Genomic DNA, 17,862 nt, shown 5'->3' on the forward strand with positions numbered 1-17,862 from the left:
ACCAATCATGCGTTCATTCTGTTTTTAATGTTTTTAGTGCTTTATATATGTATATCACATACAGGTATATAATCAGTGACTGTATTAACTGTGTGTCTTTCTCTGTTTTAGCTGACACTTGCAGCCACAATTAAAGGCTAATGTCCTTCCAGATGAAGCTTACAACCTCTATATAGATTAAATGTCAATTAAGTCTGCCTAGTCTTTGTGTTTACTACTTAAATTTTCCTCTCCCTCCTATTTTCTCCTTGTTTTCTTCTCCTCCCTGGTCTCATGGGCCCCCTAAAGACCCATGTTGTCTGTTTGCAGACAGGCACTATTACAATAGTAAGCAATAGTAAGGGGAGGGGAGGCGGGGTCGGTGCTCTGTTCCCAGCTGTTGAAATGTTTAACTGCGGCGGAGAAATGCACACACAAAAGCAACCAGAGGCCTAAGTGATCAGCAGGGGAAACTTCTCCTCAAGTGCCAGAAGAAGAAGAAGAAGAATCTTGGAGAGAATGTGCTGTACATTGAGAGCAGAGAGAGGCAAGCTGCCTCAGGAAACCGTGAAGTAGAGTAGCAAGTCGTGTTTGCCTCACACAAAGCAGGAAATGAATGAAAGGATAATTAACTGCATGTTTGTTTGATTATCAAGCTTATGAGAAGCGAAAATGTAAGCCTCTCAACTGGAAATGAACATTGTGCATACGAGCTCCCTGTACAGAACACAGAGGGGTTTGTGTGTGTGTGAGAGGCTAAGATAGGTTTCTGGGAGCGCGCGTGTTATTGCAAGAGACTAATGACGCTGCTGAGAAGGGAAAGGTTTGAATACTGAGTTGGTGGTCAGCCAAGTTGTACAACACGTTTCTCGTCTCTGTGTCATGGACACAGGAAGGACGTCTGAAGTGTTGCATCTCGTCAAGCTGAAATAACTGAAAAAACTGACAGATTAATGTGGGAGTTGTTTTGATTGTATCATTTCTGTATTTTAGGTTTCAGCGTTGTCTCTTCCCAGTGCCAGTTTTGATACACACTACATAACAGTGATTGTTGAAGAACACTGCCAACTTGAAATAGGTGGAGAAGGCATAGCGAGCTTGCCATGACTCATGGACATTCTTCAAGCTATTTCTGTCATGAGCAGTGTGTTGTATAATACTTCCTCTAAGGGAACCTGGGAAGTCAAAGCTGTTTGATTTTCTTTCAAAAATACATTTCAGGCTGTATTTTGAAGACTACTTTCACTCATTCACAGTTTATTTACCTATAAGAAGTGGTGTAGGGGTAACTGTACCTGAGGCTTACTCTTACACAGGGTATAATTTTAGGACTGGGAGACCACATCCCATTGAAAAACACAGTATCCTGTCAAATCACAGGGCATTGAAGCAAATGAGAGGGGTTCTTGTCTTACTAAATTCTTAAACTTACTACTAACATACCATGTTTACAGCAAACATGCTCAACCATCTACACTGTAATGCAGAAATGTACACATGGTAACATGGAATATGCTAACTGCACACATTAACGTGCTATTTTCAGAGTGTCAACAAACATTACACATGGAAAGTTAGCTGTCTATGAGTGTTTTAACATACATTACTTTAGCATGAAAACCAACAAAAAGTCAAAATGTTAAATGCTATGCATTTTAGCATCTTGTCACTGGCATACTCATGTTAGCACATTAGCATGCTAACATCAGAAGTGCATTGATCTGAACATTAACATTCAAAGTGCAGATTAGGCTAATGGAATCCAGGTTATATTAGGAGTCTGCCGATGTAGATCTTAGCATGAACCTTTCTAATATGGCCACTGTAGTGTGGATACATGTTTTGTACGTAGGCAACGTACTTTAGCTGTTTTGCTATTTTGGCTGCAGAATTGTAGTCCTCATGTAAAAGCAAAAGCATTTACTTCTCAAATATGAAAGGTGGTTCTTGTGAGTGTTAACCATGTTGTTATTTTGATTAAAATGTCAATAAAAGTTCTGTGCTGAGTGTTTGATTACAGCCTCCTCATCAACAGTAGACTCATGTTGTTTCACAGAGCAGTGTGTTTTCAGACTGCAAGTAATCCTTTTTGGGGTTTTTTGTTCTGGAGCCCTCTGATGATGACTAACCTGTTTTCATGTTTCGTGTTCTTTCCCATTCTTGTCTCTCTGCCTTCACTTTTCTTCTACTCCGTAACAACCCACGCCTCATTTTCCTCTTTATTTTGCCTTGTTTTAAGGTACTAGCAGGGATGAATGTGCACCCAGCTGAGTTTGATGGCCTCAAGCAGGAGTACAACGTCAAAGGCTACCCGACCTTCTGCTACTTTGAGTGAGTCGAGTCCTGTCATCCGTCTCACTTTAGGCTCAGCCCTCACTTCCAAGGCTCAAAACATCAGAGTAGGGCCACTTCAAACAGAAAGTCCAGTCCAGACCTCTTTAGCACCAACAGACATGATGGCGACAGACTTAGAGCTTGCAATGGAGGCCCTTGAGGTTCAGAACTTACTTCTACCAGGTGTAAAGGAGAAAGTTACTGACAAGCTTTGGGATCTTCTGCTATTCCCTTTGAAAAAAGTAAACTCACAGGAGGATGCTTGATGTCCCCATCAGGGAGAAAGGAGGGCACACAGGTGGAGTTGTATTGTTAGTTAGGAAGTAGAGCTGATATAATTATTTGACAGCCCCCAAAAAACAATTTAGATAATAGACTCGTTGATGAAGTCATTTTTTCAAACAAAAATGTAAAAGTCAGCTGAGTATCGTGAAGCTGCAGAAGACAACAATTAAACCACTTGTTGATATAAACGCCATGGCACAGAACATAATGAGCCCAAGGCTCTGTGTGGAGCTATACGCCGTTGCAGACAAAGGAGGTATTGGAAATTTATCACAAGTTGCAGGATTGTCTGCAGTATTTTCCAGCACTGAATCAGGCTTTTACTTCCTCCAGCACTGGCACAGGGCTAAAACAAAGTGTGGAGGTCTGGTTATGCAAGACCAGGCTTTCAATCTGAGGGGATGTGCACGCTAGGGATGGGCAATATGTCCCAAGATTTATATCACTGTGTTTTTGTCTTTGCTGTTATATTTTACAGTGACAGTATTATTTCAGACTAGAACAAAATTAAAAGGGATACTGCACGGAAAACACGATTCTCCCTATTTTCACTGTATTAGCAATGCAAGGGAATATGTCTTGAGTAAGAAAAAATGAGTAAAAAATGGATTTGTTTATTGGCTCCAAATAGGAATGAAAATGAGGTAATGAGGTAACATGCCCCTAATTTAGGTTAATTAGTAATGTGACTCATTGTCAGATTTAGGCAAGGGGTAGGATTAGGCATCTCAACTGCAATTATTAAGGAGAAAACCCAAAGTATATTATGGTACATGGACTTCATGTACTGCTTTCCTAGTCTTACTGACCACTGAAAGCACTTAACAACACAAGCCAGCATTCCCCCATTCGCACACACATTCATACACTGGTGGCAGAGGCTACCATGCAAGGTACCACCTGTTCATCAGGAGCAAGGAAAATAACAGTGGTTGTAACTCCAGTTCTGTGAGTGTGTGCATAGCCCTCCACAGTAAAGCACATTGTTTTTAATATGCTTAGAATTTCATCACAGTAATGACAGTCATGAAACCACCCTGCCCTTCGTGCGCACACATCTGCATTTGTAGAACAGCCAATAGGAATGCACTCTCTCTGAAATGACCTGTGATTGGCCTTCACAGACTAGATTTTCTAAAGCTTGAAAACAGAGCAGATAGGAGGGGCAGAAGTCCAGTTTTCTCTCAGACGGCTTGAAATAAAGTATGTTTTGCCCGGTGACGGCAAAAATAAACTGCCTGTCACAGCTATAAGGCTTTTGAGTTTTGGTCGGACAAAATGAGCAGTTTGGACTGGCTGGTTTGAATTTTTAGTAAGCCGTCATCGGTGTGTTTAGCTGTTTTCACATGCATTGCATCCTGGGCTTTTTGACTAAAACCCGCATAGTTAACACAAATCATGGTGCTGCTTTGGGGGAGGGGTTGTTCTGTCAGGTACTAGTGTGACAGTAAAATATGATCCAGGAAAGCCAGTTTGAGTAATAGATCTATGGGTTTGAAGGCACATTAGACCCCAAGGTACTGACAAGATTTTATAATTCCAGAAAATTGTGTTGACAGGATTGATTGAGTCTTTTGTCACATCAGGAATGTTCCCCTGCTCATATATCATTGGCTGGGGGAAAGTTGCGGCAGAAGTTGAGCACTTTTAAACTTTCTTACCGGCGAGCCATGCATTTTCCACCACAGCGTTGTGCTTAAGGAACCACACTGTGCAAACACAGTCGCCCCATTGTCAGGGCTGCTTTCACGCAGTGCTGTTGTCTGCTTGCAGACTCAAAACAAGTCAGAGCGATTTTAATAATTAATAGGACAGACTAAGTAAAGGCTTTTAATATACTTTACCAAAGTATTTTCATCCTCAAGAACACCTTAAGGCCACATGTGACATTGATGTAGCACTTGGCCTCCGTATTTCTTTGTGGTGTTTGGATGAAATTTAAGCTGTTGGTAATCTGATCATTTCAGTTTACTGTTAAGTCCTGTGTCTAAATATGCATGCACACACACACACACACACACACACACTCTGCGGACTGAGTGTGTTTGTTAATGACCCCCCCCCCCCCCCCAAGCCTGAGCATCCCTGCACTGTCCTCATATTTACAGTGTTGTTAACTGTATGCTGGTGCTTCGTAGCTCCCGCTTTGTTCTCCACTTCTTATTCCTCCTGCACTAGCTTTATCATCCCCACATTAAACACTCTCTCATTCCAGTCTGGCCTTTTAATTAGACCGGGACTGATTAAGTGTCTCTGTGGTTAGGCAGTGTGTGTATTGGAAATTTATCACAAGTTGCAGGATTGTCTGCAGTATTTTCCAGCACTGAATCAGGCTTTTACTTCCTCCAGCACTGGCACAGGGCTAAAACAAAGTGTGGAGGTCTGGTTATGCAAGACCAGGCTTTCAATCTGAGGGGATGTGCACGCTAGGGATGGGCAATATGTCCCAAGATTTATATCACTGTGTTTTTGTCTTTGCTGTTATATTTTACAGTGACAGTATTATTTCAGACTAGAACAAAATTAAAAGGGATACTGCACGGAAAACACGATTCTCCCTATTTTCACTGTATTAGCAATGCAAGGGAATATGTCTTGAGTAAGAAAAAATGAGTAAAAAATGGATTTGTTTATTGGCTCCAAATAGGAATGAAAATGAGGTAATGAGGTAACATGCCCCTAATTTAGGTTAATTAGTAATGTGACTCATTGTCAGATTTAGGCAAGGGGTAGGATTAGGCATCTCAACTGCAATTATTAAGGAGAAAACCCAAAGTATATTATGGTACATGGACTTCATGTACTGCTTTCCTAGTCTTACTGACCACTGAAAGCACTTAACAACACAAGCCAGCATTCCCCCATTCGCACACACATTCATACACTGGTGGCAGAGGCTACCATGCAAGGTACCACCTGTTCATCAGGAGCAAGGAAAATAACAGTGGTTGTAACTCCAGTTCTGTGAGTGTGTGCATAGCCCTCCACAGTAAAGCACATTGTTTTTAATATGCTTAGAATTTCATCACAGTAATGACAGTCATGAAACCACCCTGCCCTTCGTGCGCACACATCTGCATTTGTAGAACAGCCAATAGGAATGCACTCTCTCTGAAATGACCTGTGATTGGCCTTCACAGACTAGATTTTCTAAAGCTTGAAAACAGAGCAGATAGGAGGGGCAGAAGTCCAGTTTTCTCTCAGACGGCTTGAAATAAAGTATGTTTTGCCCGGTGACGGCAAAAATAAACTGCCTGTCACAGCTATAAGGCTTTTGAGTTTTGGTCGGACAAAATGAGCAGTTTGGACTGGCTGGTTTGAATTTTTAGTAAGCCGTCATCGGTGTGTTTAGCTGTTTTCACATGCATTGCATCCTGGGCTTTTTGACTAAAACCCGCATAGTTAACACAAATCATGGTGCTGCTTTGGGGGAGGGGTTGTTCTGTCAGGTACTAGTGTGACAGTAAAATATGATCCAGGAAAGCCAGTTTGAGTAATAGATCTATGGGTTTGAAGGCACATTAGACCCCAAGGTACTGACAAGATTTTATAATTCCAGAAAATTGTGTTGACAGGATTGATTGAGTCTTTTGTCACATCAGGAATGTTCCCCTGCTCATATATCATTGGCTGGGGGAAAGTTGCGGCAGAAGTTGAGCACTTTTAAACTTTCTTACCGGCGAGCCATGCATTTTCCACCACAGCGTTGTGCTTAAGGAACCACACTGTGCAAACACAGTCGCCCCATTGTCAGGGCTGCTTTCACGCAGTGCTGTTGTCTGCTTGCAGACTCAAAACAAGTCAGAGCGATTTTAATAATTAATAGGACAGACTAAGTAAAGGCTTTTAATATACTTTACCAAAGTATTTTCATCCTCAAGAACACCTTAAGGCCACATGTGACATTGATGTAGCACTTGGCCTCCGTATTTCTTTGTGGTGTTTGGATGAAATTTAAGCTGTTGGTAATCTGATCATTTCAGTTTACTGTTAAGTCCTGTGTCTAAATATGCATGCACACACACACACACACACACACACACTCTGCGGACTGAGTGTGTTTGTTAATGACCCCCCCCCCCCCCCCAAGCCTGAGCATCCCTGCACTGTCCTCATATTTACAGTGTTGTTAACTGTATGCTGGTGCTTCGTAGCTCCCGCTTTGTTCTCCACTTCTTATTCCTCCTGCACTAGCTTTATCATCCCCACATTAAACACTCTCTCATTCCAGTCTGGCCTTTTAATTAGACCGGGACTGATTAAGTGTCTCTGTGGTTAGGCAGTGTGTGTATGTGCGCTTGCCTTCTTCCTTTACGTGTGCACTGCTATCTTGTGAAAGTGTGTGCGGAGGTGCACGTCCATGCACTCGTGTGTAGCTGAGCCAGAGCCAGTCTGTTAGCTGGGAGCACATTAGTGTCAGCGCAGGGCTAGCTAACGACCATCCGGGCCCATTGGCTTCAGTAATGAGCCCCTCTCTGATAAACAGCAGCTAATCACTGCAGGGTAAATCGGCATCAACACCACTGGAGTTATCTCACCGTTGCACCCGCTGTAACTGTGCTCAAGGTCTTTTACCTTTTCCTGTCTGCAGATTAAGAAAGCTGCCTACCCAACACCGCAGCACACCTCAACTTTCTATCAATTACACAAACAATAAAAGTGAAACTATTTCTTTGCTTCTTTGTCCTTGCCGTGTCCTTTAACCAAGAAAAACACCAGAGACTGTCGGGCAAATGACATTTATTTCACATTTCCTCGACTTGATTTTACAAGGTTTCGGTCTATTTTACAGCAGCAGAGATAAAGCAAGCGAATATAGAGTTGGTCATAAATCTCACTGATTGAATTCCAAGCAGCCGCTCTCCGCCACGGTAGTCGGTTCACTTAAAATGCAAGTTTTAAGCTCCAAATCCAGTGTGTGCAATCGTGTATCACCTTTAATAGTGTCCGCTCTGTGTCTTGGGAGCTTTAACTGTGATCGTCACCACCCTCTGTGTTTGCAGACTCACACTGCCCACAGCCAGTTACGATAGACACTGATCCTTCAGCACTGGGCTGAGCTACTGGATCCGCTTCCCAGCCTTCATTTAGTCACAGCGGATAGCAGAGGAGATATACTCATTCCTATGAAGGAAACTTGCTTACGTTACAAATCTTTTCAGGCAGGTCACTGGCGCTTCTCCTGTGCACTCTTAACATAATAAATTCAGACAGAGGAGAGAGTATCAGTCGTTGTAGAGCTTTTCATCGCAGCCTTGTGTCATAAAACATTTCCTTTGCCTTTGAGCTTTCCATTTCCGATGGTCTGACCCAGCTCTTTGTCTGTGAAACTGGGTTCTGTTAGAGTTGTCACAAAGTCTTTGGTTTAGCCAAATTCGAGGGTTTGCTTGTTTATGTTTTTTTCAGATATGTCCTGATTTGAATTGTTACTTTGTTGAAGTCAGTCTACATTTTATTTATTCTCATTTTGCTAATATTACTAAAAAAAATGCTCATGTTGCAATGTTGCCCCCTTATAGCTAAAAATATGCCTTTTCTAAATTTTGGTGGGATATTCATTTGAATTTAATGCAAAACTGATTGCTTTCTATCACATGACAAATATCATAGTGGCAGTGGACAAAGCTGTCCACTGATTGTGTCCAGCTTTTGAGATCATATTGTTCTTGTGCTCTGTTGTCTTTTAGGAAGGGGAAGTTCCTTCACCACTATGAAAACTACGGAGCCACAGCCAAGGATATCGCTGACTGGATGAAGAAGTGAGTACGCTTTTAATCGCTTTATCCTCTGAAGATGCATTTGTTAAGGTGCAGACTTCTTGTGTCCTCAGTTGTTTTAGCTTGTAAAAAGACAGAACGGAGCCAAACTGCTTTCTGCCTTCTGTCTCCTACAATAAGTAAACGGCTTCTACCCCTCACGTTAAATGTCTGGCATCACCTTTTCCTTCTACTGTGGTCTTCATCACACCTCTTCTTCCCTCTCCTCACCCTGACTCACCTTGTCATCAGTCTACACCTGCTGCGTTCTTGTCTCATTTTTCTTTCTCACCTTGGCTCACACTCTCTGGCCATAACCTCCTGTCTTCCACCACAGCTTGGCTCTCCTGCCTCCTTTTCTCCTTCGTCTCCTTTTTCCGCTCGCGTTAAGGGCCGGTCCGCAGGGCTGCAGCCAGAGGCCACAGAGCAGGGCTTTCACAGCTATCACAGGAAACGGAGCGAAACAGGCAGAGGATGTGTTCCAGCAAAACAACTCCCTCCCCAGTCCTGAGCTTTTTCTACACTGCTTATTCAAGACCAAGAAGTAAAATCTAAAAGCGGTCGGCAGGTTCGCAATCAAGTTGACAGAATGGTTACCATGCTTTAAATTGAGTGATAATTACATTAAGAGGTGATAAACGGTGGTTAAACAGAGTCTTAAATTCTTTTTATTTTCTCGGTTTCTCCCCTTCTCTCTGGCACAAAACAAAGAGAATTCAACGTGAATGGACGGATCTCAGACGGCCACTTTAGATTGTTCATTTGCACATAAATATGTTCCGTAAAAAGGTGGAAGCCTGGCCTCCTGCAAGCCTCATCACACCTGCAGTTTGTCGTGTCAGAGCCTTTTTTCATGTGGAGATGCTGCAGATGAGGAAAAGCTGAAAAGGGGTTGTGCAGTTAATGATGTTGAAAGGTTTTTCCAGAAGAGTCTGATTTGCTGCGTTCATGTTTTGAGACTGCTCTGTTTCTAGCACTCTTTATCTCCTCTCCCTCGTTTATCTCCCCTACTTCGCCTCCCAAGATTTGATGAAGTTTCTCTTATGTCTCAGGGTTTTTTTTTTTTTTTTTTTTACTCCCCACTCAATTTCACTTGTTTCTCCGTTTTTCACTGGAGAAACTGCTCTTTGCTATTTGCACTGACAGGAAATTCTACAGCAATGGCAAAAAATAATTTATTTTTTTTTCTTTTTTTTAGCCAACAGGAGCAGTAGAGGTCAGAAGCTGACAGTTGCTCCTGAGCCACACTTTTAAAATAGTGCAGTCCCCTGTTTTTGAGTGTTGCACATCGTCACATCTCTTGACATGACTTACTTACTCTAAAGTCGAGTTCCAAGGCAATATGTGGACACAGAAGTAGAGTTAGGAGTCAGTATCCTTGGTGATCATATCAGTCCTCTGCAGCAGTGGTACACCAATGATGCAGTAGGGCACAATTGCTATAGCTGTATAGAGGCAGCCCAGCAGGAAACTGCACCTTATGTTTCAGATGAGCGACCAAACATGTCATCTGATAAAGCCTAAGTGTAGCTTCACTCCCTGATAAACCCTGATCCTGAGCTTTTTATGTATCAAAGAGGTTTCTATTAGACAGATGACATTCTGGATAAAAGATCAGTGTCTGGAGGAGATGCAGAATTTTTTTGCACCACGGTTGCACAATCTTAACGTTTTTAAAGATGTCCAGTCTTGTGTGGCTTCAGCATGTTGGCTCAGGCCATAGTGTGAGATGAGAAAAGATTGCGGAAGGGGAATGTGTGCGCTTGTGTGTGTGTGTGTGTGTGTGTGTGTGTGTGTGTGTGTGTGTGTGTGTGTGTGTGTGTGTGTGTGTGTGTGTCTTCTCACATGATTTGTGCATGTATGTGTGCACAAGCGCAGGGAGTGAGCACTTGTTTATATCTGTATCCACTCTTTCTTGGCATTGCAGTACTGAGCTCTGTCATCAAGGCGGGGCCGCTTCAGTCCAGATGTGTGTGTATGAGTGTGTGTGTGTGTGTGTGTGTTTGTGTGCGTGCGCATGTGTGCACATGTGTGTATGTGACATATTGGGTGGAGAGTGGACTACAGCTGTGTCTGATTTTTGTTCCATAAAGATTACATGTCAGCTGCAATGCGTCTTCTTTTTAAAATGTCCTTCACCTATGTTGCCCTTGCTGTCTCCCCTTCCTGTTTCAGCCCTCAGCCCCCCCAGCCGAAGACCCCTGAGGTGCCGTGGTCAGAAACAGACTCCCCGGTATTCCACCTCACCGATGAGTCCTTTGACAGCTTCCTGGAGGAACATCCTGCAGCCCTGGTCATGTTCTACGCCCCCTGTGAGTAAAAAAGCAGGCTGAAAAAGTGCAGGACTGCAACTAATGGTTATTTTCATGTATATCACTCAATTATTTGATTTATATTACATTCCCATAATTGTGAAAATGAACATCACAAATGCACAGAGCCAAAATGATGTCTTTAAATTACTGTTTTTCCAACCAAAAAACCCAAAGATATTCAGAGAAAAGTGGCAAATTGTCACATTTTAGAACTTGAAAGCAGCAAATATTTCCATTTTTGAGGAATAACTTCAGTTGTGAATTAACTGTCACAATTGTTGATGATTTATTTTCAGTTGATTGGCTAATACAGTATTCAGCTAATCATGTATGCACCAATAAAGCCATGTTGGTTCAATGCAGGATCAGTATTTGAGGGGCTGTGGTAATGAAAACCCCATTTTCCTCGAACAGTTTGTCGCTCTAGTTGATACTCAAACAGGAGGAAATAGTAGATTTTGGGGGGACTGGTATCAGCTGCAGATTAAAACACATTCGGTGTTCTTGTGTGCGTGTATATACATCTGCAGGATGGCATTGACTCAAAATAAACTATGGTGGCCGTGTTCATCACAATGAAGTAACACGTCATGTCACCCAGTGCAACTGTGTGGCTCACTGACATGTTTTTAATAGTTTTTGGGCAACAGTGGAGCTCTATGGCACAGAGGAATAAGGTAGATCAGACTTTGGATACACAGACAAGACTTATGAGAAGGATCAGGTCATTGTTAGTTTTGGTCTTTCCAGTGGATTTATAGTCCATAAATAAAAAGAGAGAGTCTCACCAGCCTTGTCCTTTAACAACTCCTTTTCACTGTCAGAAATGCACAGATAGTCTTCAGTAGTCTCAGTTGTAAAATATGTGCAGCGGTGTTTGAGAAGAGACTCACATTCCATCCTGCTGTGTAAAACATTGTCTCGCAGATTCTCTCGGGTATAACTGTTGTTTAGTCACACAAATATCATCGCCGTTTCACTGTCATGCTCGGTGTTAACAGGCAGCTGGAGAAAGTAACCGAAAGAACATGAAGAAATGAAAAACAAAGACAAGCTGGCTGCAGTAACTTTAGCTTTTTGTATCACACAGTCACACACAAGCTCATCCTCGCAACAGAATTCTTCATTGTTGCCATATGGTTCACATAAGCCTGCTTGTCATTTTTATTCACGCGCCATACTGCCGTTGTTACGCAGAACTTTGTAAACATGCCAGATTTTGTCAGTGGGTTAGGTTTTTTTTCAGGTCCAGATTGCTTTGCTTTGGTCCAGCCCTCCTGTGTGCGGGGGAGCTGTCCAAGGGAGATTTTGCATGTTGATAAATGCGACCCATAGCTCTAAAAGCATGCAAATAGATTCACCCCATTTAGTAACACACTCTGAGTGCAGCAGCCACAAACACGGTCTGAAGGACCTTTTTTTTTTTCTCCTCGCTACCTCTTTACTTGTGACTACATCACCCTCTGTGGTCATCTCAGCATCTCAACAATAGGGGTTTTTTCCCTGTATATGTCACCATAATGACGATTCATTGTTTCCAGAATTTAAGCACGTATGGTGCTGCAGAGCTTTCGTACCTCCAGGTTGCCAGGAGCACCTCACTCCACCCAGAGGGCAGACACACTCTCCAGCTGCTGAAGTGATGAAAACACATGCTTCACACTCGCACACTGCACTGGGACCTGTTACATGCACTACCTCATTCTTCCCTGCCTCACAATTATTTTTGAGCTAATATTTAAAGTAACTTCTGCCAGTTGGCAAGAAAGAATTTGTGAATTTCTGTGGATATCATCCGCCAAATAGGAAAAAATTAGCGACATAATAATTACCAGCTGCAACAGCACGGCTGGTATTGTTTTCACCTTGTGAGTTTCTGTGTGTGTCATCATGGCAAATGTAGCGGGAACTACTACAGAAGCTTTGAGTTGAGATCAAAATCAAGGCCGAGTTCAAAGATGGATGTGGTCCAGAAGTAGGAGGGCAAGATGTGGGGAAGGGGCCATTGCCCCTGAACAGCCATCACTGCTGTGAGATCATGGTTGGAGTGGTAGTAGGTGTTGACAGCATCTGTGAGGATTTCAGGACACTCTGTTCAAATAGGCGTCAGAATTCCATTGTCTGCAGTTGCTTCTTGTTATGTCTTTGGGACCTTTTCCGGGATAAACCCTAACCTTGCTGGGACCAGTAGTCATCATAGGGACCAAAGCCTGGTCCTAATGAGGCTAAACATCAGCAGGTCCTTGTTAATCAAGATTAAGGGTAAGGTGTGAATTGAGGTTAGGTTAAGATTAGCCTATCCAGGGGGACTTGCCTTGCTTATGAGGAGAAAACGCAGGTCCCCATAGTGTAAATCATTCAAATTTGTGGTGAAAACCTTGGTTAAGCTGAGTGTTAGGAGTAGGCAGGTGGTGGTTACGGTTATGGTAAGTCTTCAGGAAATGAATGTAAGTCTATGTTATGTCCCCAAAAGTGATGAAAACTTAATGTGTGTGTGTGTGTGTGTGTGTGTGTGTGTGTGTGTGTGTGTGTGTGTGTGTGTGTGTGTGTGTGTGTGTGCACACGCGTGCGTGCGTGCGTGCGTGCGTGCGTGCGTGCGTGCGTGCGTGCGTGCGTGCGTGTGCATTTCAGATTCTCAGTCATCCAGGTCATGGTTATCCAAGGAGGGTTGAATCTAGGGCGGCTGGACTTGGTTGTAGGAACATGAAAATGTTTTGCTCCTGATCCAGAGGGCTTCTTCATGTCTTAGCAAATGTAACGTTCTCAAGACCCCTTTAGCATTTTTTCTTCTTTTTTTTTTCGAAAAAAAGCACAAAATTTTCTTTTTTATAGCTACTCTCCCTTGAAGACATACACCAATATTGAATATTGGTGTATGGGTGGTCGTTTATAGATCCATATAGATGAATACAGGCACATATATGACATCATTGCTTAATGCAAATAATGACCAATGGTATCATATAGTGTACTACATGTATGACTTTAGTTAACAGGCTGACTTTACCTGATTTCCAGTGAAAAGAGCTGATAGCACTGCTGGGTCATAACTCTGGAAATCTGGAGCAAATGTGCAGAGATGATTTTAATGTCACTAATGACATTAAAGTCATCAGTTAGTTGTCATGACTGAGTAACTCAGGATCAACTTTTTTCACCATCCTTACGCTGAACCAAGAGAAAATGCTTGAGTGGACGTCTGTTTGAACAGTACGGGAAGCAGACTTGTCCCCTCTGTCCTCATGTGGCGTCACACCTTCACAGAAACTTGTCCTGCACTTGACCCACCCTGCGGACAGCAGCCAGTCACCCACACACACTCGAATGAAGAGGAGGCAGCTAAAATAAGCAGCATCAACACAGATATCCTCATACCAGTGACACATACCAAACACATATTTCACACCATGACACCACATTTATTGCACACAATTCCACCACCGCTCTCCCTGTCTGTCTCACGCACGCACACTGATGCCCAGTCTTGCTGCTTCAGTGCAGTTTCTTAATGGCCCTGCTGTCAGAGTGAGATTAATGGTCTCCCGACTACCACCATCAGCTTGCATTTCTGTCCACCTCTGCGCAGCCTTTCTCGCCGTCCTCTGAGCAGCACTCAGCAGGGGTTGTTTGCGTGCAGTTCCTTACGGCGGCAAACCCTCCAGCTGAACGCTCCGTTTCCCAGAATCTGATTATGTCTCAGACCAAAACAAAAGTTTCTCTCTGCCAACGTTGTTTGAAGAAAGCACAGCAAAATATCGAATAGAGAGTGTTGCTCCAGTCTTTTTCCTTTTTAGCATGTGGTCTTTTTATTGCAGCTACAGTGATGTGTGGCCAGTTTGTTTGTTCTTTTGACTCGGAGCTCTTTGCTCCACTCTCAGTCTGAATCAGCAATATTTGAGTGTGTCTCTATAAGGCCCCTGCCCACACACACACGCACACACACACTGACCGTGCCCCTCATGCACCACTTGTTCTGAATGTGAAGCAGGGCTGATGCATAGCACAGGACAGATGTTGGGTTTTGTCTCTTACTCATCAGTTTGAAGGGTCAGACAAAGGCCTTTCCCTCCATTTCTCCGGTAAGCCAAAACACAATCTGATGATCACACACTACAGTGACTGAGTTGAAAAAGAAGCAGCTTTTTCTTTTTCTTTTTTTTTTTTACACGAGTCATATCACACTTGATTTATAGCCTGTGCCAGCCCTGCATTGTGTATTGAAGAAAGGAATTCCTGAACTGTTTTGACAAGGGCAATTTACCAGGTTTGGAAATATACCAAGTTTGTTTCATGCATCCGTGCACAACAGCACTGTGAGCACACACACACACACACTGCTCATCCCTGATCAAACGGCATATTCATTATGTGTTAAGACAAAAAAAAAAAAAAAAAAACCTAGTACATTGTTTGAGACAAATATTGCGTTATGTATTTGAAATTCCTTTTAGATCCCAAAATAAAATGTTTGCCAGTTCGCACACTGCTCATGCAATATTAAACACACCTCCACCAAGCAGGGAGTTTATTCATGATGCTTGAAGCTGCAACACATTTCCTGAAAAGAACAGTTGCACACACATGTGCTCACACACATGCATACAGACAGCAGACTTAAGCAGAGCAAACACATCACCAGTGCTGTTCTGCTTCTTTATGGAAGGACACAGAGGTACAGGATTTGGCTGATGGGGAACTTTGGTCATGAAACAAAATGCATTCTCTGAATTTTTGCACTCCACAACCCAGCCTAGAGCTGGGAGGTAATTGATATTATTATTAAGTGACTCTCAGTGGAATCAGATTTAAAAAAAAAAAAAAGATGTTTAACAAGTGTTTGTTTTACACGTATTGTGAAATCAATGCTGAACATCTGTCTGGTTATTGTCATAATAGATATTGATACAGGAAAAATATTGTTATGAAGTAACAGATTTAGTTTAGTTTTCCTTAGAATCGAGTCTCAATGCTTCAGGGTTCTTTTGCAATAATCGCTTTAATGACAGTATGACAAAATACTGAAGAATGTTCAATCATGAACTGCTCCAGCAGAGAAGCATATGTCTGGTTGAGACATAGTAGTCTGATGAAGATGATGTAGGAGCTGTGTTATCAGGAGGGAGTGCTGTCTTTGAAAAACATTGCTTTTGGGGATGTTGGTGTATTAACGCTCCAAGCTTGAAGCCTCACTTTCGAATCATTTGGATTGCCATCATACCTGTAACCAAACAAACCAGCTTCAGTGGTTTCTGTCAAGGAGTACGAGCTGCAAACCAGTCCTTATGCTAGGCTGAGCCAGTGCAGTTTGTCTGGTGATGGTGAACTGGTTTTCTTTTGCGTAGCCGCCTTGTCTGTCACAGAGCCCTTACACTGCGTCCATATTGTTGTGTTTTGATGCAGATCTGAGGGTTTTTTTAAGGTCAGATTACATATATTATTAAAACCAACTCATTTTCACACTATCACATTCACTAACTTTTTTTTCTTGAACTAACTCCTCCACAGCAGAGTGTGCAGCAACATTTCTTTCAACACTTCTGTGCTTGTGAGTGCCAAACAAGTCATGATGTAAATGAATCCAAACATTGTTAATGCCAACACATGACACATCGTGAACGATATAGCGATGTTGATTTTGACCACATCGCCCAGCTCTACCCACACCTCCACCTCTGTCTTCTTCTTCTCTTATTTCGCCGCTGAACTCATCACTCATTCATACCCAGTTTGTCTCTAACATGCTTAGTCAGACACGGACACACAGCCGTGCCTGAGAATGAAACATGTAGGAAGTAATGAGACATGACTGAAGTCTCCTGGTGAACATGAGAGACTCTTGTCATTTCATTTATAGTTTCACCCTCAGCATGCCAGCAGTAAACCCACTGACAAACCAGGGTGAAGCAGCAAGACACCAGAGAATTACAGCTGCTGATGCATTGATTCAACAAGACAGCTCTGAGGGCGTAATGTTGGGCAAAGATTGCACCATCAAAGCTCTCACTGATGGTTTTCTGGAAGTTATTTCTTCAGGAACATACAGTTATTTCTTGTTTATATTTCTGGAGGATTAAGAGGTGGATCCCTCATCTGTCTGATTTACCCTCTCTGATGTGACTGCTTTGGATGGTAGGCTCATGTTATTGGCTGGTACTGGCTTATCATAGATTTGTTGGTACTGATGTATATGTTGGCCACACATAAAAAAGTTGTACACAAGTGTTTTATAGCTTTTATGTTCACGTTTTTCTTGTCCTCTTTTTACTATATTCAAGTTTTAAACGTTTTACTGTTTAAGTTCACTGTTTAAAATGTTTAAGTTGACTGTTTAAAATGTACCGTACTGAACTGTGAGACGTCCTGCCTCAGTGCATTTCTTTGTCTCAACATTTTAATAACCTCCTTTAATACCAGCAATGTTTGTTTAGTGTAGAGTTTTTAATAAGAACTGAAAATTGACTGTAGGATTAGTTATCAGTGTTTTTTGACTCTCAAGTATCAGAAATCCATCACTGGTCAGGCTCTAATGTGTGATTTGAATCCTTTAGGGTGTGGACACTGCAAGAAGATGAAGCCAGAGTATGATGAAGCTGCTGAAATACTCAACCACGGCGCAGATGTAAGTTCCATGACCTTTGCTTGTGTTTACATGTGCACAGCATGCGTCTCTGCAGACCTGCGTGTTTTCTTCACTTTTCATATCTCACACTCGGATGAGCATACACGACTGCACGGGTGTAGCGGCACCTCATTAACGGATCATAATAATCCCCTCTCTTGGCGTGAAGGCTTTTGGCCGATGCAGCTGACGCACTGGTCGGCCTGTCCTGCAGCCCGGCTCTCGATGTGTTTCTGATTAGTCGGGTGTGTTCCTCTCCTCTCCTCTTCGCCGTTCTGTCCTCTGTGGTAATCTAACACTCCCCGGCCAGGGGCAGGGCCTATAAAACTCCTGCCTGGTGACTGTAGCAATTATCTCATCTGCGCGCGTCCCCCCGGCCCAATGCTTGGACCTTCTCCTTGTGGCTCTCTGCCCGGCACTGGAGGTCAATGGGAAAAGCTAGGCCATTATCTAATATGGATGGACTGGACTCTCTCTCACCATGAGCCCTTAAGACCCAGCATATCATTTATTTTTTCTCCTCCCTGCTTCGCTGCTAGTTTTACTAATGCAGTGCCTTCATATACACAATGTG

The 17,862-nt window shown here is 42.8% G+C and overlaps 1 protein-coding gene across 1 annotated transcript in view; it reads left to right on the forward strand.

The window, feature by feature from the left end:
- The window catches only part of pdia5 (protein disulfide isomerase family A, member 5), a 61,606-nt gene that overhangs the window by 26,882 nt on the left and 16,862 nt on the right, over positions 1-17,862 (forward strand). The window contains exons 9-12 of the mRNA XM_076747222.1: positions 2,219-2,310; positions 8,286-8,357; positions 10,530-10,666; positions 17,218-17,288. Of these exons, the coding sequence (XP_076603337.1) occupies positions 2,219-2,310; positions 8,286-8,357; positions 10,530-10,666; positions 17,218-17,288 (372 nt within the window). The remainder of the gene's footprint in view (positions 1-2,218; positions 2,311-8,285; positions 8,358-10,529; positions 10,667-17,217; positions 17,289-17,862) is intronic.

Source organism: Chaetodon auriga, chromosome 13, assembly GCF_051107435.1.
Source record: "Chaetodon auriga isolate fChaAug3 chromosome 13, fChaAug3.hap1, whole genome shotgun sequence".
Classification (NCBI taxonomy): Eukaryota; Metazoa; Chordata; class Actinopteri; order Chaetodontiformes; family Chaetodontidae; genus Chaetodon; species Chaetodon auriga.